Consider the following 21360-nt stretch of genomic DNA (forward strand, 5'->3'; position numbering starts at 1 on the left):
TAGGAAAGCTTTTCCAGTGTCCTCACATGGACACTACCTGAGCAAAGAGCTGCAACTGCTCAAAAGTCTGAAGTTCAGTTGTGTTTTAGCAAATGGAAATAATTTCTATTTAAAAATAAAATTTAGTTGATGGCATGAGAGTGACTGTCTAAGGTTTATATTTATGTGAACATAGCTATTGGAGAGTCTTCCCAGAATTTTCACTTGAGGTAAGAAGTGAAAGGAGTTCTGAAATCTGACGATGTGCTCCTTTTATAAATGAGCTCATGGGTGATCTTTTGTTGTTGTTCTTACTCTAATGATATAATTGAGGTAGGGATAATTTGATAAGGTATAGTTGACAGAGTACAGCAAATGGATTTCAGATCTCTGGCTAGATATTTTTTGATTACTTTAAAGATAATGGGTGTGCCATTCTCCTTCATAAACTACCACATCTACAGTCACTGGAAAGCACTAAAGTTGATGTTTAAAAGAGAAAAATGTTCTGGAACTTGTGGTTTGAAACAGCAAATATAGAGCTGAATGTCACTACTGTTTCTCATTGGAAATAAACAGTTTTAGCATGTTGGTTTCATAACTGAGGCACTGTGAATTAATTCTGTCTTTTATTATATAAGAAACACTAGAAGTTCATTGTGGGTCAAAAAATATAGGGTTATGAGTATAATCAGAGGCTGAGTACAATGGGAATATAATTAAATATTAAAATAATTTACTTTTTAAATTTAAAAGAATGAAACATAATTCATAAAAGTTTCAAGAAAAAGGAAATTCATTGGTAGGATATTCTTTCTGGAAGGGTCCCAAAAGACTGGATCTGAATTAGAGGCTGAACACAGCCTGTCAAAATTTCAATATATGAAACATTTGTATAATTCTTAACAAGGCTGATATAAATACAAGACTCCCTTGTTCTCTACAGATAATTAATTTGTTTCCAAATGCATAAGACAGAATTATATGTAGGTTAAGGTAAAATTTCCACATGGTTACTAGCACCCAGCCCCCTAAAAGGGTTTTCTTTTGATGTAAATCTGTCCAGTGCTCCTGGTACAAAATGGAACCATATCATTTTCTTGTCCTTTTGCCTGAACAATTTAGTGGAAGTGATGACTATTCATAATATTTGTAAAAGGTTGAAAAGGTTTTTTTTTCAGATTAACTCAGGAGGCAAGTTTAAAGACTTGAAAGTTATTTGAATATATTTCACAACAGAAGAAAGCAAACAGAACTCCATATTCTAAAAACCCCTGAATGCATTATTTGTTGTAAATTACTTGTTCAACTTAATCTAGAAATAGTCTGCAGAGTCTTGCTCTGTCTTCCTCAACCTCCAGTTGCATGGGATTCCTTTTTCATTTTGTGAAGTCTTCTTAAATAATATTTTATACAATATATGTCAGCTTCCAAAGTCATTAACTGAAATATTGCAGTTCTTTTTCTCAGTAATTGTCACATTTTATGGGTGGGATAAGACTGTGTGGCTGCAAACACTGATTCACCCAGTTAGGTAAGGGCAAGGACCACTCTCCAATTCCTATGTGTTCGACCATCCATTGAGTATTCTCCTGGGAATATTTTTGCAAAAAGGCTGTGTTAAGAGTCCTAATCCCTGACATGAGCTTGGGCAGACCAGTTTCCCCTTCCCAAGTACACTGTGCTCTCTCCTCCTAGACTCTAAATACTCTGACTTTGTGTGCTGTAGCAGATTTCATCCAAACCCCACATGTTTTACATTAGATGAACATAAACTGGTCATACTGTATGAATAAAATGAATTCATTGATTTCTGGCATTGTGGTTTTTTATATTCGAGTTAAGTTTGTATAATAATGTTTCTAATATTGTGACAATACCAAAAAAAATTGTGGAAAGAAAGGCTTGGCAAGTCCTGGGTGATCTAGTCCAGTCTCTCCTGTCACAAGGTACTGTGTTCTGTGTCCTCATACATAAATTTATTAAGCTGCATCTTAAATTCTTTTAGTTTTATTTGCCACCACAACTTCTTTAAAAGGATGGTTTAGAACTTCATATTATGGCCAGTTTATACTCATCTATTCTCATGCCAACATTGTTCTTCAGTTAAAACAGCTCTTCTCCCTCCCTGCTGTCCTCTTCTCCTCCCCTGCTCCTTTTCCCACCCCCACCAGCAAATTCATAGAGAACAATCCCAGCTCTTCCCAGCCATTTTCCAGCTGGCCAAACATGCCAAGCTCCCTGTCGTCTTCCAAAATCTCAGCAGCCTCTTCCTCCTGGTGCTTCTCACTGCTGCTGCCTGCACCTCTTCTGCCAGGAATTTCCACCTCACATATGTGTCCATGGTTATGCACTCATGAGAGAGGATTATTTTTTCTTAATTAAAACTAAATATTTTGGATTTGTTGGTCAGGTACTGGAACAGGCTGCCCAGTGTAGTGGTTGAGTCACGAGCCCTGGAAGTGTTGAAAAGATGTGTAGATGTGGCACTTGAGAGCAGGGGTTAGTGATGGGCTTGGAAGTGCTGAGGAAGAGTTGGACTTGATGGTCTTAGAGGTCTTTTCCCACCTCATGACTCCATGATTCCAAAGTTCCAAGCCTTCTCTAACCATGCTGTGGATAATTCTAATCTGTTTATCCCAGTTTCCAGTATCAAAATCACCAAGTTTTTGCCTGATTACCCAAATTCTTGTCTCAACTGATGATGCTTCCAGTCTTGAGTCAGCAAGAAATTTTTTGAATGCTTCTACTTTTCCTGCTGAAGTCTTTAATGAAAACTCAAAGAGCTGTTCCAAAAATATTTCAGGGCTTCCACTGGTAACTTCCCTGCAATACAGTAGCTCTCCTTTCAACAAAGCTCATTTCAATACCTTATTTAGTCACTTCACAGTTATTGTTTTAGTTCTCTACATCTTCAGTAGTTTAACTAATCATTTCCTATTTGGCATCATATAAAATGCACAACTGAAATCCAGATAGATTTGGCCTCTTACATTTTAATTTTTCTAAAAAACATTATTTATTTTATTAAAGAAAGGTGTCTGGTATGATCTGTGTTTATAAATGCTGTGTTTAATACATGCTCAGAAATACTGCTTACATTTCTAAACATTTATGTTGCAAATACCACTAAGAAAAGCTGTGTGGGAATGGCATTTTTATTTTACAATGTAAATGTGTAGTGATGTTTAACATGCTATTAATTTATTTCCATTTATTATTAGGGGGACAATTTTTTTAATTTTATAAGCATAAGAGCATGATGCAAAATATGAATTATACAGCCATTTTATTGAATCTTTACTGCTAATGCACGCAGATTTCACAAAGTGTAATGACACTACTGAGCACTTAAGTTGTTAGGCTGTCATATTACAGAAAAATTATTTGTGCTATATAATCACTGTTTTCTTTTTCCTATTGTTTATTTCTGAGCTTACTTCATAAACATCTGTAAATGTAGATATACTTGCTGTGGCAAATATCTATTATTGCACCATAAACCTGAATGACTTCAGGTCCTTTGGTGCCAAATCAAACAAAATCTTCTGAGCCTCTCCTGGAAGGAGATACCCTTTCTGATGCTGCACATTTTGATAATATATCATAATAATATATAATCTGTAATTTTGAAGCTTATAAGAATAATGATCAGAGGCAATGCCCGATTCCTGACTTTTTCCCCTCAGTTGTTTTTCTAATGCCTTTAAGTTGACAGTGTATGTGTCTCTCACTCTACTCTTTTACCAAAAAAAAAAAAAAATTAATTATAGTGTGTATAATTCAGAGACATGCCCAGGGATTTTACTAAGGAATAAAACAGGATGACTGGCAAAAGTCCCTAACTCAATAAGGAAGGTGAGGTGAATTCTTTATCCTTAGAGAGCAGATTTTATTGGCTCCATCTCAGAGCATCACAAAGAAAAGGAAGTAGGACTTGGTTTTGTCACTTTCAAAACTCTGGTGCTGGTTAAAAACCTGTCTATTTTTGCAGGCAATGATGCATGCTGCTCCTTCCTTAAAGGACTAACAGTAGTTTCACATGTGCTGCAGGCCAAAAAAATTTGGTGAAATGTTGAATTCTGGATTCCAGTGGTATCCAATAAAACTTGAAGTCATGAGTCAATATATTAAATTACAGTGTCTTTTAGAATGTAGGCATAATCATACACCTCTTCACATTAAGATATGCTTCTTCAGAAATATAAGACACTCAGCTATTAAACATCCCCATTACTTGAAATTAATTAATTAACTAATTAATTCCTTCCAATTAATGTTTTCACACATATGTGGTAGCGCTGCTGTTAGACTGGCACTTTCTTTCTCCAAAGTCATAGAGACCTATTCCTGCCTCCCTCCCTCTTTTGCCATCTCAGCTTTGTTTCAGTCCTGCAAGGTGTTACTGAGGACTCTTACGAGTCTGTAAAGGACTTTAGAAAAATATTATTTTAAGACATCAGACACGAGAGTTAAGTGCAAGGATCTGTTCATATGCATTTTAAGAAAGTTCCAGCTAGGATTTTGGTCAGTGTATTCTATATTTTGAATGGTCAGGCCTGTCATTTTTAGTATTCCTTGGGAAATAATTACCTTAACTCTGTTTATGAGTATTATCATTATACAACAACTCATCTCTTTCTAAGAACTTCACAAAATTTTCATGTCTTTGAAGAGTACTAAAAAAATATGGATGGTCCAGACTAATTGTTTGTTTTTTGTTTCCTGGAGATAAAGGCTAATGGAAGAGAAGGTAGAAATGTAAAGATATTTAAATCTCTTAATGCCCCATCCATTCCCACTGCTGCTCTTCATTCTGCTCTTTCCATCCAAATGAATTACATACGGTAATTTTGGGTGTTATAATAAACAGATAGGCATCGTAATAATGTATTTCAGTTAGGAAGAGGTACTTGAAAGAAATTGGTTTTGCAATACACATGATGTGAGACAATCAATAGTGCTTTAGTCTGACAAGCACTGTCAATATCCATTGTCACAGTTCAGAAAGTCATTAATGGATAGTTCTTCAAAAACCAATGCTTTCAACACGTTGGAAGTGTTCAGATACACTGTACCTGGCAGGAATTAATCATAGGTAAACCCCTGAGATTATGTACAAATGCAGAGTAAATTAAGAGTGAAATAAAAGTCATTGGAAGGAATTTGAGATTGTGTTATAGGGAGTTACAAAGTCTTGCCAATAAAATATGGCGTTTAGGACATAGTAAAAAATTTTACACTCTGAATCATCCAGGCTTTGCTCAGAACATCACACCCAGGAAAAAACATTCTGCTAGAAATACATTGTCTGGGTGCATGATTAAATTCACAGGAAGTAATCTCATAAACATTTTTATCCTGGCCCTGAAGAGTTCAGAGTCTTGCCTACCTCTGTGAGACATTGCCATGCCAAAATCTTGGAGAAAGGCTTTTTTAGCTTCACCTTGCAATTTGTTGGTCACTGCTGATTAAACTATAGCAAATTTATTCTCATTGCATTGTGGTTGCAATCCAGGTTGTTGAATGTTAAAAAGTAATTATTCATCTGGACATCTCAAAACTAACTTTGTTTTCTGTAGAAATGTGTCACTGGGAGGTGTTGCATTCATTCTTGCCTTCCATGCTTCTGCTATTTATATGCTATTATTAAGGCTAGATTTGAATAAAGATTCAGACAATTTTTACAAGCAAGAAAAGTACAGGTCAGTTTTTGATCAGTGCTTTTTTTTTTTTTTCCTGAGCATTTAACTTGTACTTATCCCCTCTAATTCAGCCAGTTATTACAGTGCTATCCAACAATAAGGGTCAAAGATGTGTTCTTTCTTTCAGTCCTAAAAATGTGTTTATACTATTTTATTTTTTGTACCCAATCTGAATGGCACTTCCCTCTTGTGATTAGTTACTTTGACTTCATACATCTTGAGAATTGAGGAAAAGATCTTGCCATTATTTCATTTGTCCTTTCACACCTTTCCAACCTGTGGAATAATGGAGGTCTAATAAAGTATCAAAAGTAGTCAGAAATTCTTTTATAGATCTAAAGGTTTCAACTTACTACCAGCCAAGCATGAAAATCAGACTTATATTTTTGCTGATGAAGTGTCCTTGCACACACTTGCATTAGCAGTAAAAAGTTATTATTATTTATACTTCAGTCCTTAAGAGTCTTATTTTTGCTTCTGTGTGGAACTGACTTCTCCTTTTTTACGTTGTTTGATATTTGCCAGCTCTCTTTCATTTAGGATACTTCTGGCCAAATTCAGAACCAGAAATTTAAAAAAGAAAGTGTTAAAAAAATATTTATTGTACTTTTTGAGTTTTATACCTGTTGTGTTGTTTTTTTTTTTTTTTGATGTTTAGTCTTCTTTGCCTTTCAAACTATAATAGGACAACCATTTTAATATGGGGATATCATGAGAAGAATTGTTTGGCAAGAGAAGGAATATTTCTAAGTGAGATCCCAACATGAATATTTCTGCCTAAGCTTGGTTTTGGAACATGCTATCTAAACCCTTAAATTTCTGTGAGGCTTGGAGTTTTTTTCTGGTGACTCACATGTATTTAATAGAATAAAATGAGAAATTCATCAACTGTTGTTTTAAACTGTGTGCCATACAGCAAAATGTGGTACATACAAAGATATCCATGACAATAATTATTCCTACCTCTAGATGTAGTTTTAACACCATAATTGCTGTTTCAGGTATAAAACTTCCAGCTGGGTTAATTGTCTTTCTAAAGAGAGGGATGTTCACCCTGATGTCCTACTCTTCACAGGATGACCACATGTACTCCACTTGGAACACCTTAACTAGTCTGGTGCAGACTCAAAGTGGGCATAAAATACTTCAGAGCCCCAGAATGGGAAAAGTGGCAAGCAAATAATGGATTTGAAGTGTATTTTCACTCTTGCATCATTTACATCACTTAGGGAAACTTCAGGATAAAGCCAACCTAGTTGTGAATTGCTATGGACTGAGTGACACTGAGCAACAAAAGAGACCCCAAACTAAATACAACTCACTTCACTGTTTCAAAGTACCACTAAGATGCAGAATTAGAAACATCCATTTGTTGTTCTTTTTATAGCACAGCCAAGTGACTTGGAATTTTAGCTTGTCCCTGCCAAGGATTGCTCAATTTCAAACAAAAAGTCCTCTTCTATAATGTTAAAAAAGCGCCAACTATCAATTGAATGCTAATCTTTATGTTCTATGATACATCTCTCCAGGAATGCTACCATTAAAAAATGTGAATTTCAGTTTTCATAAGTGACGGATTATTGTACCAAGCCATGTATTTTCCAGTAAAGTGTCCTTTTATTTGTCCTGTGTGATTACTAGTTTGTGGAAGTATGTGTGGGGTCATTTTGGTGCTGTGGGAAAATGGAACACTCTTCTGTTAAAATCAGTAGTGAAATCAGAAGCAAACTATGCTCTGATCATTGTAGGCATGTGTTTAAATATTGCTTTCCTTAATTGGCTATGTTCTATTTACTTAAAATGAACAATTTGGCAAGTTTCTCTCCCTTGACAACAGCAAAGCGTAAACCATTTTATAAGTTTGGCTGTTAAAATCAGATTTGTAATGTAAACCACAATATTCCAGTGTTGTTGCTGTTGCTTAACCAGCTATTTTAGCTTGCCATTGTTTTGTAATTGTGCACCTTTAAATGTTCTGGTTTTGTTTAAAACTAATGCAAAATGCCTTGATAAAAAAAGACAAGACTGATAATAATGATGATACTTTTAATTTTGTTCTCTCTCTTTGCTTGGATCCTCAGTCTGAAGATTGCTGCATAATAGGGGAGGTTCAGTCTGCATGGGGAGAGAAGGGAGCATGTCTGCAACTGCAGCTAAATTGTCTCTTTAGAGATTCTGTCAAAGGGACAAGGGACCAGGCTCCTGTCAATGCACCTTGTGGAGAATATTGTATTTTGGTGGATTGATTGATTGATTAATTGGTTAATTGATTTCCAAGAGAAGATGGAAGGCTGTTCTTTCCTTAGAAAAAAGAAGCCCACCCCTCTCTGAGCTGGAGGCCTTTGCCAAGGGAGGCTGCACCACTCTGGCTGCCCCATTAAACTAGTCAGAAATGGGCACAGTGACAGAGCTCAAGACACTGAACAAGAGTTATTCGAGGGTGGCAAGTCTCAGGTGATTTGTTAAAAATCTTTAAAAAACAGCTTGTTCAGGAAAAGCTCTACGAAAGGTCTCCCCATGGCATCTCTGCTGCTTCTGGAGCATGCTGAACTTCTCCTCCTTACTATTTTGATAGCCAACCCAGTGCCCTGTAAGCACCTCAGCAGAGAAAAAGTTAAATTTATGCCTTTGAAACCTCCTCCAGGGGATTTTCTGCAGCTGGATTCTATGTCTTTTTGACACAGAGCAGGAATAAATTGCGCTCAAATTGTTTCTCAGTTTGGTAAATGCTGAAATATAATAAAATATAATCATTAGGATGGGAATACTTTTCTTTCCATAAATTAATGCGTCTTGCACACATTTCGTGGCACACAGCCATGTTTTCTATAACTGCATTAAATATATATATAACTCTTAATCCATCTTGGCAAGAGAATCCAGTCCTTCACTGGTGGTGTGACCATCCATCCTCTCTCATTGCTAGGAGTGCACAGCTAATAGTGCGTAGCACACTCGGAGCCCGGAGTTGGAGCTGAAAAATCACCCATGTGAAACTTGTGGGATTCGTGAACACTTCATGAGCAAACTGGTCGCCATCCAAATACTTATGGGCAATAAATAACAGAGCTCTGCGCGCAACCGGCAGAGTGAACTCGTCGTGTTTATTCACAAAAGTATTAATCAGATGGTTTGTAGTGTCCAACCAGCCACGCTGCTGACCTACCACATGACTGGGATCTTACCCAGGGTGGTTATGACCACTCTTTTCTCAGGATATCTCAGAAACCCACTGTTAATTTAGAAATACTGTTTCACTAAAAATTTCTCTTGATTTCCTTCAGTTTTCAGGCTGAACTACAGTGCCTCTGACACAAATGACAGAAACCGAATTAAAAGCAGATTAAAGAAGTTCATCTCCCGAAGACCCTCCTTGAAAACATTGCAAGAAAAGGGACTTATTAAAGGTGTGTTCAGTCTTCTATTCTTCTTTTTGGTGTAAAAATTAAAAAAATCACAAATTAATATTTGACTCAGTACATTGGACAAGCACTTCTTAAATATGGTTGCTGTGTCTCATAACACACTGCTGAACTAGAAAGAAAAAAGAATCAATGTATGGTTCATCTACCTCTGTGGTATCTGACTGTGCCTCCAGTTTTTCTGCTTTGGTGTGCAAGTGGTAGAAGCCCCTCCATTTAACACTGTGAACAATGCAAATCAAGAAGCTGCACAACTCCATTGCTTTTTAAGAAAAGAATATCGATATAGTTTTATGTTTTAGAACCCAAAATAGGACCCTCAGATGCTGTTTTGACTAATTTGTTGGAAGACTTTCTGCTCTCTTCTCTCATTATTTTTCTAACTCACCAACAAAATCCATTTTAAAAAATTTGAAATACATGTCAACGAATAAGAAATGCTTTGAATCTGTGGGTTCTTTTTCCTTTTACAATTTCTTTCTAAGCTGGTCAGCCATCACTTTCACATATTCTTAAAAAATTGTTTCTCTGATAAAATGTGTTTGTTAGTTTATCCAAGAAGTGTTTCACTGAGAGGCTGGTAGTTAACTTGAAGGCAGTAGCATTCTGACCACTAACATCCAAGTAAAGCTGTGTTTTTAAATATTGTCTGGAATAATGCTTGAAAAATTTACGCACTCCCAAATTATTATGTGTGAAACCCACAACTGCACATGCAAATTGACTAGAAAGGGGCATTTTGCCAGCCGTCCCTGTCAATCTCTGGAGTGTGAGTTTTCCAGTGGTGTGTCAAAAATGGCAAGGGGTGTTCCTAGTGTGTATTAAACTTGTCTGTCCTGAGCCAAGAGATTGACCCCAGCCAGAATAAGCTAAAGCAGCTACAAGAGTTCAACACCAGCTGGGCCCATGTCTGGAGAGAATAAGATTTGATGAATTAAGTTCTTATGTTTTAGATACGTGCAGAGATGCTCAGTGCAGTGTTGTTTACTGTAAAGAAATCTTCATTATATGAAACCACAATGTCCCTCAGTTATGGGGTTCTGCTTCCAGCTGACCAGAAACTTTGAAAAAATGTCATTTTGGTGTCAATATGTGTGTGTGAGGTGTGCACATCTGCACACCAAACTTTCAGGATCTGTCCTTACACGTTTATAGTAACTGATCTCAATCCTTCGGAGGGTTTTTCTTTTTCGACATGCTTTGTGAGTTGAGAGTGCAATTTGAATGCATCATGTTAGTTGTTTCAGTTATTACAATAAAAGAGTAGTAATTTATAGACTTTTAATTTCTGGATTTAAGGGTTGGGTGTTTAGTTTAATAAAGTGTGGCTGATGAATCTCCTGCAGTGTTACATAGGGATCAGATGTGATCCCTGCTAACAGATCCAGATTCATTAGCATAACTCAAATCCACCCTCTAATATATCTCTCTAGGAAAGCCAGACGAATTTGGGTTTGGCTTGAGTTGCATTAAACTCTTAACTTTGTTCTACCTGGGATACTCTTCCATGGATAACAGAGGTGCTGTTGATTTGTGGCTCAGTAACTCAGAATCTGTACCCGGCACAGTTTTATTACCAAACTAATGTTGCCATGAAGAAAACATGCTAGTTATCTACCATGAAGTTTCATTAGGATTAGGTTTTGGCCATGCAAATGAGGCAGGATTCGTTAGCACAGCTTAATTCCAATCTACAGTAAGTCTATGTGAAATGCTCATTTGATAAGGTTCCTTCATTGTCTTCACCACAGTTTATCCCCTTAATCTGTTAAAATGTTATGAAAATGCAGTTGCAGTGCTTATGCAGAGACCACTTTTAAATGTTAATTTTTAGTCTCCTATTAGAATATTTTTAAATCGCAAAATGCAACCACCCAGATTACCAATGAAAAGCTTGCCAAATTTTTGTATTATAAGATGCATCTATTTATTTTTCTAAAGGTGACTTAAATGGTTGCAGAAACCCCTCAGAACTATTTATTTGCTCAATTCTTAAGGGAAAAAAAATGTTAACCAATTTTTACTAGAAAAAATTCCTCCAGCTCTCAGAACATGTCTATGACCTTTTATTCCATAGGGAAATACTTCTGTCAGAATTGTAAATCTCTTAAAATAGGAGCTTGTAATAAAAGTGTGTATAAAGCCTTGCAGGACATCTTGGTACCAAATTCCTGACAAAGAGCTGTTCTGTGTGCTGGTGAAGAATTGATATAAATATCTGTGAAGCGTGTGGTGTTAATTACTCCAATGCAGTGGCACTGTAGGTGCTGTGAAAACCTTCACTTTTCATCAAGTGCTATTCATATTTGCCAGGGGCACTATAAAGCTCTCAAATCTATATTGATTTTTTACATTGTATGTCACACTGGAACCAAAACTCCAATAAATTTAACACGTAAATTATAGTCATGGGTAAATACATTTTAAGGTGGTAAGTTCACTTAAACATAGTCCTGTGCTCAGTGAGTCGCTGATGCATGCACACTTGGCCAGGAGACTCCACACATTTCTCCACACTAACCAAATTTGGGAATACAGGCTTCAAAATTAAATAGCAGTTTGATCTCCTGGGGTACTTTGTTCTGCCAACACTATTATCAGGAAATCTAGAAATTATGTGATTGTCATTTAACTCTTACCCAAACTTTGCTTGTGTAGAGTGTAGCAGATATCCATGTAGAAAGTAAAGTAGGGAGTTAAATGAAAATAGTAAGGAGGATAACACTTAGACCAGGGAATGTAGAAGACTGATGGTTAAACGTTAGCTACATGTTGATCTGAAAATGAAGATGCACTGACACTTTGCATGATAAAAAGTTACTTTTGTCATCATTGTCCCATTTGCTTCCTAGTCCTGGGCAGAAAAGAAGCCAGGATGGGAACAGCACGTTGGCTCCAGTCATTGCAATGGGCTGGTGACTGGGGCTCTTCATGCTCCAGCCAGAGCTCTACTGAAGATCATCTGTCCTTGTTCCATCTCACTCATGCTTACACAGAATATCCTTGGTCTCGAAGCTTTTTGAAGCATTTCTGAGATGATGTGCAATACAGGGACATTGTGGAATGTGTTTGTGTCTCTAAGCACACTTCTGTTCTTAGATATACACATGCACACAACCTAGAAATAGTAAATAAGAGGCATGCCCCATGTCTGCCAGTTGAGCAGTGTTATTTTGAGAATAGCTGTTCAAATTTATATGCTAGGGCAGGGGTCCTTGGTTCCTCGGCATTGAAATATTCTCAGAATTTACAGAATCTGCACTAATATGCTAGAAAAATAATATATAAATCTTCTCTTTTAAAACGACTTTATAGTCTATAATTGAACTTTGATCTTTATGTTTGAGCTTTGTCATGATTTAGTATTACCCAGAATGAATTGCCAACCTTCAGCTTGATGTTGGTCTCCTAACATCCTGATTTCTGAGATTTTCTAGACCAACAAAGGAAAAGAAACTTCTGTGAAACTGTGATTTTAAAGCTGTGATGGTTGTGTCAGTAATACACTATCACAAAACACACTCTCAGCAAAGAGTAAAAAAACATGAGCAACAACCTCTCATAAATGACACTGTGGGAAATGAGGAAAATGAAGCTATGCAGCTGGCAAGAAATCTATTTAGGTTTCTTTTTTTTTTAGGGTGGATCTTTCTTTCCCAAAAGCTAGACACCGAAGGAACTCCATTGAATGTATTTCATAAGCTAAGGCAAAAACCAAAACAGCATAAAATTTGGAACGGTTACAACTCTTTCAAGATGAAAATAAAAGCCACTCAATTGCTAGTGAAAGGAACTAGCTGTGATTTGGCTTGATAGCCTATAGAGCAGGGCTCAGCATATGTTGGTGGTTGTGCAGATCACAGCACAGAGATCACCAACCATTCCATTTCCAGGCAAGGGAAAATGTCTTTATTGTATCATATGTTTCATTGGACCTTGGAATAGTTCAATATAATGAGCAGCATGTTCATGAGAAGTCCAAAAGAGCAGATTAAGACCCACCTTTGGTCTGTTCTGTAATTCTTGCAGATTACGAAGGAATTTTGCAAGTGCTCTGGTGCACATCAGAGCTTAGGGAAAGTTAGGAAATGTTTCCTTTGACTTGCAGGGACAATGGGTCACAAGGGTATTTCTTTCTTTGATATGGACATTTGGAAGCAATTTTCCTAAACCTTGTGGATGACCAGACACTGAACAAAGTGATTTCTTCCTTTGACATGATGCTAAAAAATGATTCAGAGAATTTTTAAATGTCTCATTTTGGGAGAAGTGCCTTGAGTAGTACAGCAGACACCCTCTCTTTGAATTCAAGCAAGCTCTTGTCCCCAGTAAAACACCAGAATTTCTTAAGAGAGACCTGTGTCTGTGGTACTATTTTCGCTTTTTCTGAGAATATGAAACAAATCTGGCAGCTCATATGCCACTTAATAGTAACTGTTCACAAATGTAATTTTTTTTTTTTTTAATTGATGACCACCACAGATCAACGATATATAGTAAATCTTCACATTAAAAGGACTGGCAAGATTCCCAGCTTGCATAAATCAGGGAAGCTTCATTGACAACCTCGCCGACTTCACTCAGCTGAGGACCTGCCCCACTTATTGTAAAAGTGTCATGGCATTATTTGGAGCCCCAGTCTGGAATCATCATCACTTTAATGTCTGACTTAATGTGTCTGACTACAGATAGTGCAGCTAGAAGAAGTCACCTTTAAGAATATGGCTCCAAATGCATGACTTCCCTCTGCAAAAGTTCACAGCTCTGGTGCCTACTGTCCTATCCCTCTCCTTGTACATTCATCTCTGATTTTCTCTTTTCATTCCCTCTCCCAACATTCAAACAGATACAAAGAAACCAAATGACTTGAATGTTGGTGCAAAGCTCTGTTAGTCCAGCAGTTCGAATCCAGATGTTGCACAGTTAATTCTGTTCCTGAAAGGCACAGGATTACATAGGTATAATTCACATTTCTAAAAACTTGGGCATTGTACCATTATACCATCTCCTCTCATGCCAGAATTTATGCTTCTTCCTGAGACTTTGGAGTATTGGCCATGCCCTTCCCTGGTTTTTTAATAAAAAACACTGAAGTATGAGTTCTTCCAAGTGTGGCCACATCTCATCCATGTACACCCAAAACAGTTAAACAATGACATTCTCAGTGAGGATGTGGCTTTAGTGATTTTGTTTTAATTGTTTCTTTTCCAGAAGAATTGTCTCCCATAGTCAAGTTTTCTGCAGCCCTGGGTTAGTGGCTTTGCTGCAGCCTGAGAGAGCTACTCAAAAGAAAGAAAAAAAAAAAGTAGCCCTGTCAAGCTCAGGAAAAACTTGAAGCTCCCCAGAACGAGCAATTCATTGCAGTCATAATCATCATTTTATATTATACAACTTGTGAATGTCCATTCTGGTGTCTGGTTTTATATCCCTGTGTGAAGCTGTCACACACCCCACCATCTCCAGCAGAATTTTTAACGTGCAGATAGCAGGGATGTGTAATGTAAACCATACCACCAAACATATTGTGAATATATTGCTCTTCTTAAAAATGCTTGTTGGTTTTTCATACTACAGTATTGACTAACTGTCGGTGTTTGATGTATGGTTTACCAGCCTGATGTAGACTTATGGTTAGAGCTTAACTTGTTAGTTCTGCTTTTGCAGCCAATTCAGAATAACTACAGATGCCCCAAGATATTAAAATTGACTGCTCAAATGGACTCAGTGTGGGAGTTTCATTGGTTTTAAATTGATAACAGCTGAAAGAGTGAATGATTAAAGCTGTATATGGGCATAGTATGCAGCTCCTTTGTACGAGCCCTTGTGAACAGAATCCACTGCATGGGAATTGCCTTTGTTCTAATAAAAGATATTTCTGAACAATTGTTAGTTTAAATTTTTAAATGATGAAACAAGAGCATTTCAGGAGCCTATAGAGGAAATAATTCCTGAGAAACTGGAATAACTCTGAGAAGATAAAGTGGATTTCTATTCAGAGGGGAGCATTTAAAGTTAAGTAGCATTCCATAAGGTGGTAATTGTGTCTATTTCCCAGGCATTTGAGTTAAATAAGCTGGATAGGAAACATAAACTGTCATAACAGGAGGTTAGGAGTGTTGTGTACATCTCTTTTTTTCAAGTCATAAAAGATGAAGTTTTGGAGGACCTTATCACAAATAAATCAAACAAAGAGTTTTTGCTTTCCTTATCCCTTTGGGAGCAGTTCTTTTTTTTTTTTTTTTTTTTTTTTAATGTTCTGGAGAGCTTTCCCTTAAACTAGTTTTAAAATATGTATAACTCTACACTTATAAAAGAATAAGAAAATAATGTTTTAATTTTAGTTACATACAAATCTTGCCTAAAAAAAGTGAGCAATTCACCAGTCCTTGTTTTTTGAAATACTGCACAAACAAATCTTAGCTGAGTTTTCCTCAAGTATCCCTGTGACCTCCACAAGTGTAAATATGGCAGTGTAACTGCTGCCATTCCCATGTTTGTGCACAGAAACAGATCCAGCAAAAAGTCAATTGATTAGAGAGAGTCACGGAATTTGTGGTCCAGGAGTACTCAGAATTGAGATTATTTGGATGACTCATGGGATCGTGTACTCGTGACTCATGAATTTCTAGAAGGGGGAAAAAACCCTCCAAAGCAGTTGTGTGCTGTTGTTTTACCATAGTCTATTTTGATGCCCAGAAAGTATTAATGCTATTTTGCAGCCCTTCCATCCAAGATAAAAATCCTGAGTGCCTGTGTTCCAAAGAAGAGGTGATTTAAAACTTAACTGTGGGGCACAAAATGTGACTGTGTCCATGCAGTGAAAGGTATAAAAAATGAGGTTAAATATTTTGCTGAATATATAGAATCTGAACCAAGAAATGAAGTAACAGACTTGGTGAGAATTGTAAAACTCTTTTCAGCCTGTTCAAAATTTCCTCCCAGGAATACCAAATATTCTGTGTTCATGATAGAGATTGAAAGAGTAACTGTGAAATAATCCTAGAAGTTGATTATAAAGTGGTTATAACACAGAAGAGAAACTGCTGAACAGCAACATACTAATTTCATTTCAGTTCTTCATGTGTTACCATCTAAACACAGTGCAGTTTTTTGCCTGTTTTGCTTCTGAAATTGTTTACAAGTGTCTTTGTCCACCAAATAAGACATGTTTTTACTTATTTTTTCACATAATTTACATTGGAGACCATTCCATATTATGCAAAGAATTTGACAGTCTTTGCTAAAATTTTAAAAAACAATTAAGATGTCAAAAGAGGAAGTGCTAGTACATTTTAATCATAAATCTCTGTATGTATAATTACCACTGAAGGCAGCTATAAATGTTTTATGAAGAAAATGTAACCAGACTGTGCTTTGTCAGAAACATAACCCCAAAACATGTAACAGACTGTTCGCTAATGGTTAACGCCACACATGCACACAACCTTCCTGAGAGCAGTGCTGTGAACCCAGTCCTCCATCCCTTCTGCAGCCCAAACTCTGACTAACTTCAACTCAAGCTTTGATGTACTCTCCCAGAATGCAGATCCCACACTTTGGGAGGTGCTGCAGTAAACTGCCCTGGTGCATCTCGAGAAGTCCAAAGCGACCCCTGCCCTGCACCTTGGTTCTGTCACTGTGTTCCCTGCTCTGGGTATCAGGAAAGAAAAGGCAATCAAGTGCTCTTGAAATCTGAGCTGAGAATGAAATAGTGGTGATTAATGAAAATGAAGCTTATTGCAGCACAGATTTTTTTTTTTTCTTTAAATGGGGTTTTGCTTGTGAGTGAGGATAAGTTGGTTTTAGAGCAAAAAGCAATTGGTTATGGTGCGGTATCGTGGCCCTGACTATGGAGGAAACATCCAATTCCATGGGAGCTGCTGGGTTTTCTATGAAGAGTCCAGACTGGTGGTATCACCTTTCAGCTATATATATAATAATAATTTTCAAAGCCTCCACACCAATTTACAAACTATAGTGCTCTGTTGAAATGCTATATGGAGACTGTCTCTTCAGATAAATGATGACAGTACACTCCTATTGTTTCAGCATTTAACTGGCTCCTATTGAATAGTTCCTCTCATCTGTTTGATTCATTCTGATTTTAGCTGACAACGTCCCTGTTACTGATTGCTCTTTTCATAATCTCTCAGACACACAGAGTGGAAATGAGGTGGAGGAAGCTAATTAGTAATCTGACGGGTTGAACCTGCTAATACAAATATGTTTCAAGATCAACAGTCAAAGTTGATCAAAACTTTGAAATCACAAAAACTAAAAGGTGGCATTATCTAGTTAAAGGATTGCTTGTGAAGGAAGTGAGACTAATCATTAGTTAAACATGGTGTAAGATGAAATCCCCATCAAAAGACATCTAGTATCTTCTGTTTTTCAGAGCAGGTAACTCGATCAGTAAAGAAAAAGATTTTGTGAAGTTGAGATGAAATTTTACTGAGTCCTGATGATGCAAAGTAATGAAGTCCTTGCCTTCATACAGTGCTTCATGAAAGAGTGAAACTTCCAAATGCATGGAAGGGACAGGTCACCCAACCAGATGAGTTTCTAGGTTGGACCAAGTGCATCATATAGAAATTTGTATTCAATGCCTTAAGAAGCTGTAGCTCTGGAACTGCCTGCACATTTTCTATGGCAGGTCCAATCAAACTCTGGAGACCTCCAAGTCTCAGAAAGGTCAAAATTAAGGTGCAAGTGGCAATTGAAATTGAATCCAGAGGGGAGCATCAAGCACTATGAGCAGCAGATGTGGAGGGATTTGGTTCTGGGGCAAAAGCTAATGACCACTAGGACTCAAAAAGGATTTGGTTCCAGCTTTGTCTATGCATCTTCAATATCTGAGATTTAAATTAATAGGCAAGCTGAGAAGAGAGAAAAATCCCACTAATAATAATATGCCTTAATGTATTTTCCTCTTGTCTTCCAAATGTAGATCAAATTTTTGGCTCCCATTTGCACATGGTTTGTGAGCATGAGAAATCTACAGTTCCCCAGTTTGTAAGACTCTGCATAAAAGCTGTTGAAAAAAGAGGTGAGTACCTTATTATTTACTACTTTTTTTTTCTCTAATAATAATCAAAACTTTAATCTTGTAACTCTGCTTGGATTGCCAGGGTAGGCAGACAGTACAATCTATAATATATTTATGAATAGAACCATATCACATTCTGTGTATCTTCATTATCTTTATATGATAAGACATTAATAAAACTCATTCATGCTGATTATTCCTTTTTTTTTTTTTTTTTTGACATGTTGTTGGTTTAGTCTTTCTCTGGGTAAGCAAATGTTAACCATCAATAAAATGTCAGTTATTTCATTCTAAAGTCCCTGGCGAATGTAGCCAATACTTTTTCCTAAGTCTTGAATTGGAAAATTTAACCAAAATAAAATAAAAATAATTAACCAAAATAATTGTTATTCTAGCATGGCCATATTTTTCTTTTTTAACTACTGTAGGTGTCTAATTTTTACAGTTATTTTACAAGCCATGATATTACAAAAATACTGAAATGAGTATCCATCCTCATTAAAAGTTTTGATTAGTAAGAAAAATTTTCATAGTATAAAAAAAATGCTCTTAACACCGTTGCCTGCCTTCCTTTCTGCAGTGTGTATCTTCTCTCAATGAAGGTCATTTTCTTTGGAAGGTGCATGCGGTAGATGCAGAATCTTAAAATGTATTGTATAAAAATGTGAGGCTTCATCACCATCTGTTACAAGTTTACAACTTGTTCCAGGGATCTGGGGAAACATATATCTTGCAAAAGATAGAAAATTTATTTTCAGAATAAGGCTGGGTGAACCCATTGTCACTGCCATATACCGGAGTCTCAGAACAAGAGAATCCATGAAAAAATAAAAAGATACTTAGAGCGTTACCCACAAAGGAAAAAGCTATTTTAATTCTGCCATTGTTACCTGGTTTTATAGTGAAAGGTGCAATAAAACTACCCTGGAGTTTCAAACTCAGGGAAATTCATGCTTTAATTATACAGCAAAGAGAGCACTGGGATATTATTATTCCCAGAATGATTGGCAGGAAGTCAGAGACTGAAACAAACTGGAGATTGTTCAGCAGGGGGAGATAGTAGCATTGGGTTTTTGTGGAGGAAGGCTGGAGGCTGGATAAAAAAAGGGGAAAAATGTGTGAAGTGGCTATTAATAGAGGAGGAATTGTGAGGTGAAATTCAGAACATGAAAAGGAAAGGCAGAGATTAGATTGCAAAAATGCCACTCCATGCAGAACATGTCTAACAAACTGCTTGGTTACAACCTCAGCACAAGTTCCCTCAAGAATGTGCTGGATATTTCATAGATGTTTTGGAGTGTCTGACCACTCCTCCAAGTAGAAGTGAGGCCAGAAGTCTCTGCACTTCTGAACTGTAATAGAAAAATTCAAGGAACGTAATTAGATGTTTACTGTCTGTGCGATTATCAAAAAAAAATTCATATTAGAAAGTGGATGTATTACCATTCCTTCAAAGGCGGTCATCCTTCTGAGTACTGCACTACAGTTCTTGTGTTTCCTTCAAACTTGCTGTGACTTAGAGAAGCTTACCCCTTTTGGTTAGCCTAACATGTAAATAAAAGCTAATCGCATGGCATGAGATAAAAATTTCATGTTATCATTATATTTATGAGTTTGTATTTGATATGCAGTTTTTTTCTATCATCGTTTTCTTGGATTAAGATGCTTCCATTTACTCACATTCTATTTACTCAGAGTGTTGTTTTTACTAAGTTCTGGCATAAACTATCTCAGGACAGCAGTAATTTATGTGAAGCTAAGTCCAATGTTTATGCAAGCTTCTGATGACATTTTGTGCCGGGGTTGGTATTAGGAAGCAGTATGTGGAGGTGCCAAGTCTCCCGGCATGGCTGAGACTCAACAGATCTGAAACCCTCCTCTTAATGGCCAGATATGCCTCCAGCCAAGATACTCAACTGCAGAGTCATGGGAAATACTTATGTACCAATTATGGGAAAGGCACATTTAATGAAAACTGTATGTTTACTTTCATAGTCTTAGTAAGATGGCCTAGATACTCGGTACAGCTGGCATATTGGCTGTGGTAGAAAAGCTTTCTTTTCCTATTTAGAGAATATATCATCCACATACTGTAACTGTACCAAAAATGTTACGTGCGTGCTTCGCTTCAGATAAAGCATTATTAGGAAAAAAGAACCTTAGGAGACCATCCCTAAACATTACTTACAAACCATTTGTGCTCCACTGAACGGTTGTGTTCTTAGCTATCAGCTCATGGATTTAGTTTTTATTCACCTACTGTTTTTTTATTTGTTTTTCTGAATTTTAAAGCAAAATCACTGCGCACAGAAAGAAACTCAGCAGTGATCTGAATAAAGCATATTAATTAGTACATTTTCCTCTGTAGACAAGGTTACACACAATAGCCAAATGCAGCAATATTCTCCCACAGATTAAAAATGTACAGGTTGTCATTAACCATTGGCAAGCTTTCCTGTTTAGTTACAGTATTTTAAAATGAATACCAAAAGGATGTTCATTCTGAATGTATTCTGTTCTAACTTAGATGAGAGTTTGGTTATTTGTCCCCCCTTGTTTGGTCATTTGCTTCTTCACCATTTCAGAACAGGGGCGCTTTCTAAGATCTGATCTAAAAAAATCTTATACCATAATGCATATTTATCTATCCAACAAGGATTCACTTGTGAAAGTTATAAAAATGGAATGAATTCCACTTTTCCAGCCTCTTTTTGTATTTTTAGTTATTGAAGTAGAACTGTGAAGCAGAAGGTCTTTCTCCATTTTCTCAGCCATCTTGCAAAGCTGGTAGTGGAATTTAATAAAGAGAGGCAATAAAAATGTGCCCATTCTTGGATACTTGCAAGGAAATTGTCACATTTAATTTTTTTTTTTTTTTAAGGAAGCTCAGTTTTTCTCTTCATTCTTCCTGTACTTTTGAATTACTTATAATAATTACTGAATTATTCATTCATAATTTTTGATGAACTTCTAATCCTGATTATTGAGCTAGCCAGACCTGTGCCTCTAAAGTCAAAACTATCTTGGGAAAGTATGTTATATCCTTGGTATTTCATGCAATATTCTAAATAGAAAAACCTTCCATGTCTGTGGTGTGACCTGGTGAGGATAAGAGAATAATTCTATACCATGCAGCAATCAGATTGGAGTAATACAGGGACTACTCAAAGATCTCCAGCATTTCTGCATTTTCTGTCTTCTCAGGGAC

The 21360-nt window shown here is 36.7% G+C and overlaps 1 protein-coding gene across 1 annotated transcript in view; it reads left to right on the top strand.

Annotated features, from left to right (window-relative positions):
• Positions 1-21360, top strand: part of ARHGAP15 (Rho GTPase activating protein 15) — a 320977-nt gene that overhangs the window by 178259 nt on the left and 121358 nt on the right. The window contains exons 9-10 of the mRNA XM_053948319.1: positions 8969-9091; positions 18054-18152. Of these exons, the coding sequence (XP_053804294.1) occupies positions 8969-9091; positions 18054-18152 (222 nt within the window). The remainder of the gene's footprint in view (positions 1-8968; positions 9092-18053; positions 18153-21360) is intronic.

This window comes from Vidua chalybeata, chromosome 7 (assembly GCF_026979565.1).
Source record: "Vidua chalybeata isolate OUT-0048 chromosome 7, bVidCha1 merged haplotype, whole genome shotgun sequence".
Classification (NCBI taxonomy): Eukaryota; Metazoa; Chordata; class Aves; order Passeriformes; family Viduidae; genus Vidua; species Vidua chalybeata.